Source organism: Strix aluco, chromosome 17 (assembly GCF_031877795.1).
Source record: "Strix aluco isolate bStrAlu1 chromosome 17, bStrAlu1.hap1, whole genome shotgun sequence".
Taxonomy (NCBI): Eukaryota; Metazoa; Chordata; class Aves; order Strigiformes; family Strigidae; genus Strix; species Strix aluco.
In genome coordinates, this window is record NC_133947.1 from 16,234,808 (window position 1) to 16,245,897 (window position 11,090).

An 11,090-nucleotide genomic window follows, 5' to 3' on the forward strand; every position below is an offset into this window, starting at 1 on the left:
TGAATGTAGATCTGAACACCAGGCCTGTGGCAGGAGCATATTGAACATCACTTGACTTTTCACAAAAGCAAAGACCTGACAATGGAGAAAACCTGAATTCCTGCCCAGGCACGTTGGACCAGATGATGTGGCACTCACCACTTTAAAGGCCCAGGCTGGGACAGCAGATGCTCCGGTTTCCTTTAAGTACTTTTCCCAGGTGAAGTTGTCAGGGTCAGGATAATCTAGAAGGGGGAAGATGCAGAAGGTCAGACAGAGGAAGATGGTAAGTACCCCAGAATGTTCTACTGCCCTGAAGGACCAATCAAGTCTGTGCCAGGCACACGGGAACCTGACAGACATCAAGAAGTGCTACTATTTTCTCATGGACCATGAAATCCAGGATACAAAGAAGCAGAAACATCTGGGCCTGCACAGACAGCTTGGGTCCTCCTCGTGTCTCCACTCAGCCTGACACAACCACCATGCTGCACCTGAACACGTGTACAGAAGCCTCAGTGGGAACATGTCACCTCCTTGGCTGTGGCCTTCCTGAAGGAAACTGCCTGGGCTTGCAGACAAGCAAGGGCCATGGGGTCTGTTCCCCCAGGTTCCCCACACCACCCTGAGAAGCCCATCTCCAGGGGGACTCACCACTGAAGGCTTCGCTCCCGGGCGACTGACTCACCTTGAGGAGGTGTGAGGGGTTTGCCATGCTCCTGACACCATCCAACTGGGTGGATGTACGGACTGCTGGGGTCACACCTAGAAAACACACCCAAATTCTTAGACAGGGCTGTGATACCTGGCTAATAACCGCAGTGCGGGCTGTGGGGGCCCAGAGCAGGCCGCTTAGCAGCACACCCAGGCCTGCACCACCGGCAGAAGCCCCGGCAGAAGCCAGGGTCTTCCAGAGCACACTTGTCCCTGAGAGACCCAGGGAACCACAGGCTCTGGAGAGGCAAGGGCTAGAACAGGGGACTCTAGCTCAGAGGGGCAGGACACAAACACCCCCCAGGTGCAGGCCCTGCCGCAGAGCAGCCCAGAGAACAGCAACCCTCTGCTGCAAGCGGGGAGACAGGCCATGCTCTTCAGAGCTCAGAGCAGTGAGAGCTGAGCAATCCGGGGGGCTCACGTCCTGGTCACGGCTCCCAGTAGGTCACAGCACACTCGGGTGTTGCTGCTTCGCAGGTCTGCCCTGGGACAGAGCAGGTAGCTGCACAGCACCAGCGCGGGAGGAGCAGCTGGGTACAGAAACCACTGCAGCCCCGCAGCTCCTCGGGGCGAGAAGTAAGAGAAGGTCAGAGGGCTTCAGCCACAAGGGAAACAGAGCTGCTCTCAGGACCCTGATTGTACTAACGGGCCATTTTAATTGGTCTCAACTGGGACATCTCCCTGCCCTGGCCACAATCCCCTGACACAGGAGCTCTTTTTAAGATCAGGCCTTCAGTCTCTGCATTGCAGGTGGCCCCACTCCCAGGTGGGTTTCAGGGCGAGCCCACAGGATACGATCACGCCTGTCTTTGCCCCATGTTAACTACAGGGCCATGGCAATGTGACATGGAACAGGTAAAGGTCTGTCCCCCAGCACAGGGGGGTGGCCCTCTGCCTCACTGGACCACTGGTGGCCTGTCTGCAGCAGCATGTCAGGATTGTCCCATGCCTTCCTGAGCACCCCTGTCCCTCTTGCTGAAGCAATGGCAGCGTCTCCCCAGCACTGGCACCTCAGGAGCCCCTGTGCACTTACCAGTAGTCATAAGTATCATCCCAGTTGTCAAAGTGCACCAAAAAGCGATTGTCCACCACGTCAGTCACTGTGGCAACACAGATCAGGGAAGGGTTCATGCGATCCACAGCTTCGAGCTTCATGCCCACCTCAAAGCCCGGGGAAGCCTCGTGCTGGGAGGAGAGAAGGGCAGGTTTCTTTCAGAGCCACGGTCCCAGCACCCTCCTCACCACTTCTCTCGCCTGCTGCAAGGAGGCACCTGCCCGAACCCTTCCAAAACCAGATCCTCCCTGGCCTCCAGGCAGGCCCAGGACCATTCAGGATCCCAGAAGGGCAGAGCCCTGCTGCGCATGCAAGAAAAGAGGCAGCGAGTAAGTAACTCAGCTTGACCACACAACGAAAGAGGAAAAGAAATCTTCAGAACCTCCAAGAGAAAAACAGGCTCCAACTTACACTGATTCAAATTTTGTCACAACACACTTGTTTGTGGTCACACTCCTCCAGTGTTAGCTGCGACTGATGCCCTAGGCTAGGCAGGAGGAGCTGGGATGGGGCCCTTCATCCTACCTTGCCTTTATTTCTTGGATCTGAAATCTGCAAAATGCTGCATCACGCACACTAGTGGGATTGTTGCAGCCATGAACAGGAGGGTTTAGTCACAATAAATGACTGGGAGAGGCTGATTTATCAGTAGGTTTGAGTTTCCTCTGCAGCTGACAAAGAAAGCATGACCATTTTGCTATATTCCCACTTTTCTTACCCAAGCTGCCATATGAAAAATTAAAGGCAGAGACAGAAACAATGAAGATTCAAAACAGAGACAAAAGAATTACACTTATGAAACATTAACTGAGAGTTTTGGGCAAAATAATTGCTGAGAGTAGCAGTTACTTCACCTCACCAGTACTTTTGCAACAGATTTACAGGTCCATAAGACCAAACTGGATGAAACAGTGCATCAGACCAATGCTAATTCTGGGCACACCAAACTAGTGTCCAAGCTACAGATCCTCAGCAGCAAAGCATACCACAGCTCATTAAGAAATTCCCACAGTACACTCTCCTGGCCATCTGCACTGTGGGCTTTGAGAAGTGTGGGGTGGACAGAGGAAAGCCCAGCACTGGTGGAGGCATTCTGCTCAGGGGGAGGGGAAGAAGTCACACCTGAACCTGCGGGCTCTGGCAGGAAGGAGAGGCTGCTACTCACAGTGTTTCGGACCATGAAGAGGTGCTTAGGAGCTGCTTGAGCCTTTGTTATCTTCAGGTAGTTTGTCCAGCTGAATTCTTCTTCCTTATAACCTACAACCCCTCAGGAAGAGAAACGAGAGCAGCAAGTTCACAGAGAGCAGCCAGGAGGTTGTGAGGCCGAGCCCAGCCATCCCTGACCAGCCCTCACCCTGCCAGGCGTGTCCTGCTGTGGGCAGACGGGGTCTACAGCAGCCCTGGGAAACCCAGAGCCCGTGGCTTAGGCCTAATGGCTGATTTTGAAGGGATGCTAGAAAATGTTAGCAGTGGAATGGAAATCCAGAGCTCAGCTCCTCCCTGGAAACCATCAGTCCCACCTGCCCTGGGGCACAGCTGCTGGCTCCAGCCTGGCACTGGGACATCCCAGGCGACAGGGCTTTGCCCCAAAATGGAAGTGAGCAGAGATCTTTAGCGTGACGGGTGCCTGAAAGGTTGTCCTGTGGAACCGCCCCAGTACAGAGTAACAGAATCATCAAGGTTGGAAAAGACCCTGAAGCTCCTCCAGTCCAACCATGAACCTCACACTGACCATTCCCAACTACACCAGATCCCTCAGCGCTGGGTCAACCCGACTCTTCAACCCCTCCAGGGATGGGGACTCCCCCCCTGCCCTGGGCAGCCCATTCCAATGCCCAACAACCCCTTCTGCAAAGAAATACTTCCTAAGAGCCAGTCTGACCCTGCCCTGGTGCAGCTTGAGGCCATTCCCTCTTGCCCTGGTGCTTGTTTCTTGGGTCAAGAGACTCATCCCCCCTCTCTGCACCCTCCTTTCAGGGAGTTGTAGAGGGCCATGAGGTCTCCCCTCACCCTCCTCTTCCCCAGACTAAACCCCCCCAGTTCCCTCAGCCGATCCCCATCAGACCTGTGCTCCAGACCCTGCACCAGCTTCATTGCAGCATCCTCTGCTGGGCCCCATGGAGTCACACTGTCCCCATCTCCAGCTCTACATTTGGGGGCCCACTACTCATCCTCCTCCTTCAACAGTGCCCACCGAGACTTGCTAACTCCTTACCTTTTGGGGGTTGGAGTTTGTGCCCTGTCTCCTCAAACCAGCCAGCAGGGTGGATGTCGGGGGAATCGGCATTCAGCCAGAAATCATGGCACTCCGAGTAGCCATCAAAGTGGAGGCGCATCCGGTAACCACACACCTACCAGCAGGGAGGGCAGGAAAAGGAAAGGACCATGGAAACCTCCTGCTGTCCCTGGCTGAGCATCACACCTCCCCTCCCGCACACAATCTCAGCATATCACTTAGGGAAGCCAAGAGCTAATCATAGGCAGTGCCCAAACAGGAGGCACATGCCAGTCCCAGAAGGTGTCCAGCATGGAACAGGGTAAGTGCAAGGCCACCAGAAGCCAGCCCTAAGAAGGGAGGTTCAGGCTGGGGCGTGAGATGCCGTGGTGGAGCACCTTGGTGGCTCCAACAAGTGCAAGGATTCCCTTTTCTGCACCCAGGGGAGATGCTGGTGCAGGATTTTGGCTAAATGCCATGCTGCTTTCGTGAAATGTCTCCAGCAGCAAAACCAGCAGTCACCGTTGTGTGACTGATCTCCCTGGCTGCACGGGGAGTGCTGCGAGGCAAGGCTGGTTCGGCTGCCACATGGCTGAGAGACTCCAGACAGGGCCACCACGGACACAAGGAAGAGCAGTGGCCTGTCTCCACACCCACCATCTCAAGGGGCATCAGCTCAAAGATAAGAAGCTGTTGCCACACCACAGTCTCTCCCGCCATGGCCCTGCTGTGTCAGGGTGATGGGGAGGCCAGCTAGGCTGGGGCACGGCAGCTGCTCCACAGCGCTGAGAACTGGAAGGAAACTCCCCGTTTGCTTGCCCAAGGCACTGGAGCACCAGCTCATCTCACGCAGTGAGAGGCAGGCGAGGGCCCAAAGCCTGTCTCCTCTGCAGGAGAGCCGGCAGCACCTCTGCTCCCACAGAGCCCCCCACCGTGCGGGTGCCAGGAGGAACCAAGGAACACGGGAGCCGGAGGCGCCTTACCTCAGCCACCGTCAGGATAAAGTACATAGATGGGTGCTGCGGATCGATGCCCTCCAGCTTCATTCCCACTTTAAAGCCATTCTTGTGCTGGGAAGCTACTTGGTACTGGAAACAAAAATAAAACTACAATGTAAAGAACAACACAGGTAGTTGGGTCTAGAACATCCCAAGGAGCAACCACCAGGCAATGGGAGCTACTGGGACCAGGAGATTGTGGGTGACAGGTTATGTTGTCGTCCGAATTTTAATTCTTTTCTCGTAGAAAAACACATTATTCCACCTCCGTGTAGGTTTGCAACTCTTTCTACTGGCAGGGCAGGTGTCCCTGGGCTAACAGCCACAGCCAGGGAGACTGGGGCACGGGCCTGGCTCCTTTTGCACCCTGGCAATCAGACACCTGGGAGCAGGGGTGCAGCACAGCAGCGTGGCCTCAGGAGAGCCCACACCTGGCTTTGAGGAAGGGCTGGAAAGGCTCCACCACCCTGCCAGAGCCACAGGGGTGTCCTAGGCAAATGTGGGGTGCTTGGGAAGGGGGACAGCACCCTGCTAGGGAGTGGAAATCAGGGCAAATCAAAACTGGAGGCTGACTGGTCACATCCAGGTGAAGATGGGAGCTTGCTTATTGCTCAGAGTCCCGCAAAAAGGGAAGCAAGGAAGTGAGGAGAAGGAGGAGGGGTGGGAAAAAAAAAGGGAAAGAAAAAGAGAAGATGAAAGAGGGAAAAAGACAGGAAAATCCCAACTCACATCCTGGAAGAGATCTAAAGGGGCAGCGACAGCTTTCTGCTCCTCCAAGTAGGACGCCCAAGACCAGCCTTCTTTCTTCTCCTCACTGGCACCTGAGCGCAGCACAAACGCACACACAAGAGGCGCTGCTGAGGGTCCGCTCCAGCCCCCCGCCTCCGTCCCTGCCTCGGGGCAGCGCGCAGGGCAGGTGAGCGCATGGGTCCTGCTGGGGCCACATCCCGCTCTCTCGCACAGTCCTGCACCCCTGCAAAGCTCAGCACCATCCTACCAGAGCCCCTTCTGGACACACCTAGCCGGTTGCCTGAGGAGGGACAGAGCCAACCGGCCCCCATGACCCAAATGTCCTGTGTCACTGTACAATGCTCTGGTAAGGCACCGAAGGAGCTCGAGGGCCAAGCTCTCCTGTGCAAAGCACCAGGACACCTCTGCAGCCCGTCCTCCTCCAGCCAGGCCATCCGAAATGGCCACACCACTGATGGATTTGGGGCAGCCAGCAGGACCCATCCAGAGGTCTGGGAATCACTCCCAGCTGCGAGGGACTCCCGGCCAGTCAAACCAGCAGCAGGCTCACATCCCACCGCCGCTCCAGAGGTACCAGCTCTGCTATCCTCTGCTCTGAGACAACCACCTGAGCCCCCCCTGGCACACTGGGGCCACCCTGATGCCCTAGAGATGCATTTACCCTTATGGTATTCACAAAAAGAAGACACCGTCATCTCTTCATAGGCAGTGAGGGGATCCTTCATGCCTTTGACCCCTTTGGGAAGGCCACAAAAGGCCTTGCCTGAGGCACACTGGACACGATCCAAGTCTTCTGCTCTCCAGCCACTTTCTCTCCCTGCTTCATACTGCCTGACGGGACTGACTCCAGGAGTGCTGTGCCTATTCCAGCACTGAGTAATTCACAGCTACAGGTCAGCCATGGCCGACAGCCTTGGGTAGGACAGGCAAGAAATGCAGGGGAAAAACAGACCAACTCCTTCCTCCCTTGGGCTCAGGGGAAGTGGAGATGGAAAAAACAGGAACTTGTGAAAGAAATTAAAGCTGAACTTCAGTGAGCAAGGTTACTAACCTACATGCTTTGCTAACACTTAAGAGTGATGAACACCTTTATTATTCTTTAGGACACAGAAAAAAGTGGCAGGCATGTTTGGGGAATGCTGAAATAACAAGGCTCAGCACTGCTTACTTATATGCTGCATACAAGCTCTGAGCATGCTCAGGGCTCAGACTGTAGAGAAAAGGACCTGGCAAGCAAGTATGAGTTCCCTTTCTAATAGTGGTTAACTCAGTGTTAACATCAGGGGTTAATGACATCAGGGGTTAATGACATCTGGCCCCTGCTACTGTCCCTACATTTGGCCATGGAGAGGAGGATGAAGCTGCAACAGTTTAATTTTAGAATTACTTTGAGTATGACCTCTCACTATCAAAGACAAAAAGTTTCCCATAAATGTTATTTTCAGTATTTTCCCAACTTTTCCTTCCCCCTTTCCCCCACCATATTGCAGGGAAAAAAACCAAACCCACAAACACTGCATCCCTCAGCTTGTCTCCCTTCCCTCTGTGTTGATGGCTCTGCATTTGAGATCTTCTCTGATACGGTCCAGGAATAGATCCCCATGAGATGAGACAACCCCAAATCACTCAGCTTCTGTGGGACCAGACCTACAGAGGCAGCTCCCAAACTTGTGAGCTCCCAATTACGTGAAGGAAGTTCCCTGTAAGACTGTCCAAAGGTGGGGCAAAGCCAGACGTGGCACAGAGTCATGTTACTGCTCAGGATAATGCCTCTCAGAGCAAACATGGTATCCACAAGCAAGTAATGAATTCAGCTCCCAAGGGGAGGGACCAGAAAGCACTGTACAATACGGCCCCATGCCTGAAGAAGACACAGCTGTACCTGTAAGGGTGCATCCTCCCACGGAGAGAAAGAGAGGAAAGGAGAGAAATGGAAAGAGACAGAGAGAGCAGGATCAAGCAAGCAGAGGAGCTCACAAGCCTTCAGGAACATGTACCAGTGTGTTGCACTGGGAGTTTGACTCTGCTGGAGCACCAAAATTCTGGCCCAGCCCCACAGCAGGACCCCACACCCCACCGCCCGCCTGGCCCTCCATACCGTGCTGACTCCCGTTCCATGCATCAGCCTCTGGATTGCTGATGGCCGAGTCTCCCGCGGAGTTTTTCCTCTCTTCCTGCTTTTCCTCCTAGACATGAGATCAGACAAAACAGAAACCCATCATGTTGGAGGTCTGCACAGAGGTTTATGCTGTGTGTTGGTGCCAAGGGCCATACTGTGCTCTGCAACGGCCGTGACTTGACTGATGCTTGGCCCAGAAATGGGCATCAAAGATCTGATGATGGGAGCTCGGGGCAGATTTTGGTGCTGAGTGGTAGCAATCACATGTGGAGTGGATCTGTTACAGTCAGGGCTGGCAAGCAGAGCTTCCTTGACTTGCCAGTCTCTCTCCCTTCCCCAAGATACACATCACACACACAGACACTCTCTTGCTTCAAAACTTACTTTAGTGGCCCAGAGTCAAGAGAGCAGCTGAGTGCGCTTGATACCTACAGCTCAATCAGGACGTGTCCAGCACTGCCCAATCTGAGAGCTCGGTGTGCCAAACAGCCAGCCAAGTGTCTAGAAGCCCTCATGCTCCACACATCCAAGTCTTTTTGGGCATTAACAGCCCAGAGGTTACCCCTTCAACATACAGCTGACGTAGCACTGAAAAGCACCGACAAGAACCGCGCATACAGCGGTGGCCCATGGCTCAGCCTTGACATCAGCATGGGCACACACATGCACTCCCTGCCCTCTTCCTACCATTTGCTCAGATTCATATTCTTCCTCCGAAGGGCTCTGGTAGTCCTTCCTCTTTCGTTTCTTCACCGGTTTGAGGATTTCGGTGGTATTGGTGCTGCTGGCAGAGTTTTCCACAATGACGGACCTGCACAGGGGAAGGAGAGTAACCACTGCAGCGCGGTGTGTGGCAATGGCTGGGGTCTCAGTAAGGGAGTGGCTGCTGGAGCATTCCTGTCACCCCATTTCTTACTCACGCATGCTCCCATCCCTGCTGACTAATGTATGTGCTCCTCTTAGCACAGGAGTTGGCAAGAGATTAGAACCAGGGTACAGACCAGAAACACCCTCACACTCTTGGGTGTCAGAAACCTGAACCCAGGGATGGATCAAAAGCAATCTAGTTCCATAGCAGGGCTCTAAGCTGCGTCACAGTCACACAGAGATGCTGGAAAATGAGTCCCAGGAGTCACGCATCAGTAAGCAGAGGGGCTGGAAATGCCCTTGTGACCCATGCCTCCCACTGCTGCTCAGCCTGGAAGCACTCACTGCAGCAACCTCCTGCTGCAGCCCTGCCCCAGCAGATACATATTTATGAGGCCACAAATTGGGCAGGAGAAAAATCTGGCTCCTGTGCTTGCTGCTGTCCCCTGGGACAAGTCCTCATCCCCGCCCCTGCAGCCAGGGCACTCTGCCTACAGGAAAGAGGGAAACAAGTGGGGTCCCCAGCACCTGCTGGAAACACATCTGCTTGCATCCCTTGCTGGAGCAAGAGAGCGAGGGGAGGGAGAGCAGACAGACAGATGGATATGGCTCTGCACAGAACAGACTGCCCTTCACTCACCTTTCTTTGAACTGCTGGTGGCAGTGCTCGCTGCAGAAGCCCCTGCCTTCCCGGGCGCCATCCGACACGTGTCTCCGGCCACAGGTATCACAGTGGCACATGCTTTCTGCTGATGGCAGCTTGGTCTGCTCGGGCACATCTGAGTCAGAGACAAGAGGAGCAGTGAGGCACAAAGCGCAGCCAGGAACGGAGAGCAGGAGGCAGAAGACATTTGCCTCACACAGGGCCTCCGCCAGACAATGCCTGCTGGGTGACGGTACCCGCCCCAGAAGTGCCACCACGGTGCCCTTACCCTGAGCCACGGTAGGATTGTCCCTGCTGGTGGGTGTCACCTCTGAGTCACCATCTTTCTCTGTGTGACCCTCCTTTATAGCTTCCACTGGAGGCATCTTATCAGCACTCACCACCTTCAGCGTCCCGTACTCATTTATTCGAAACTGTGTCATGGAACCAAAAAACAAGGAAAAATAGTTAACAAGGAGGATAGAAATGTAACTTGACTCTAGCAGGTGCATGTGAGCTCTGAGAATAAGAGGGACACGGTTTGGTCATTAGCTCTTCCGATGACAGAGGCGAGCACAGCAGCAAAGCCACTGCTGAGCCTGCCAGAGCAAGTACACTGCCTGCACCTGGGTGAGCCCAGCACTGGCTGGCAGCACGAGGGGCAGGGTGATGGCAGGAGGACGTGGTGCCCTGAGGCTCAGTAGCAGCTGAGAAATCGATGCATTTTGTGCAAGCTATTTCAGGGGTACACCTAAAGGTACCGCTGTCTGATGAGCACAAGGCCACTGTTTCCAAGGTGAGTGCTGGAGTTTGGTGAGAGCCAACTCCGGCACAGATTGGAAAGGAAAAATGCCCTGCACAGCACGTGGCATCCCTCTGCCTCCCTGTGCAGGGCAGAGCTGCTGCAGCCCCCCAGGCACCATGTGTGTGCTCTCTGCTAAGCTTACAAGATGAAGGGGCAAAGGGATGGGGCACAAGAAGAGCCTCGCACACCCGGAACAGCCAAAGCATCCTCAGCTGGGGCGCGGGTACTGCCAGGGGCCACGTCACATCCTGGTGGTCCCTGCCTGGCACACGCTGGGGCACTGCCACTTACACAGGCAGGCAGCTGTGGGGAGGGCTGGGGACAGGCAGACACGGGGGCTCGAGGCTACACTTACCCGCAGGTTACTCCCAGGCAAAGTGGCCACTCCATCCTTCCACTCCAGCACACGGACTGTGCTGCAGGTCTGCACCCCGCTGATCTGGGGAATGACAGTAGCTGTGATGGGCTCACTCCCTGCTCCCCTCTCTGGCCTCTCGGGCCCTGTGCTTCTCTGTGGTTCCCGGGGAAATCGCTGAATTTCTAAGGTGCTCGTGGGAAGGTTGATGGTAGTGGCATTTGCTTGAGAAGGGAAGAAAGGAAACAAACAACCAGAGGCATACACAGAACACTTAACTGATGCAAATAAGGCTCAAAGGCAGCACAAAATGATAGAGCGGACACTGTCTCCCAGCCGAGGGCTCAGTGCTGTGGGCTAAAGAACCCACAAGCAGGCAGCGTGACCCAACAACATCTGCAGCCAGCAATGGCTTCTGCTGGGGGTGGCACCAACACTATCCACATTCAAGGGTTCCTACTTCAGCCTAATCTCAGACTGTTTCCATGACCAGGATGCCCTGATGCGGCAGGATTGTGCTGGTGAGCTCCTGGACTGCATCCTCCAGTTTTGTTCCCTTTCAAAGGAACACACTGTGCAGCCCAGGGCCTC

General features: G+C 54.8%; 1 protein-coding gene across 1 annotated transcript in view; it reads right to left on the reverse strand.

Moving 5' to 3' along the window:
• L3MBTL1 (L3MBTL histone methyl-lysine binding protein 1) overlaps positions 1–11,090 on the reverse strand; it is a 31,099-nt gene that overhangs the window by 9,990 nt on the left and 10,019 nt on the right. The window contains exons 4-15 of the mRNA XM_074843225.1: positions 10,500–10,723; positions 9,629–9,773; positions 9,337–9,475; positions 8,517–8,640; positions 7,809–7,896; positions 5,690–5,781; positions 4,946–5,050; positions 3,963–4,098; positions 2,913–3,004; positions 1,727–1,878; positions 668–744; positions 139–224 (exon numbers count right to left, since the gene is read on the reverse strand). Coding sequence (XP_074699326.1) covers positions 139–224; positions 668–744; positions 1,727–1,878; positions 2,913–3,004; positions 3,963–4,098; positions 4,946–5,050; positions 5,690–5,781; positions 7,809–7,896; positions 8,517–8,640; positions 9,337–9,475; positions 9,629–9,773; positions 10,500–10,723 — 1,460 coding nt within the window. The remainder of the gene's footprint in view (positions 1–138; positions 225–667; positions 745–1,726; positions 1,879–2,912; positions 3,005–3,962; positions 4,099–4,945; positions 5,051–5,689; positions 5,782–7,808; positions 7,897–8,516; positions 8,641–9,336; positions 9,476–9,628; positions 9,774–10,499; positions 10,724–11,090) is intronic.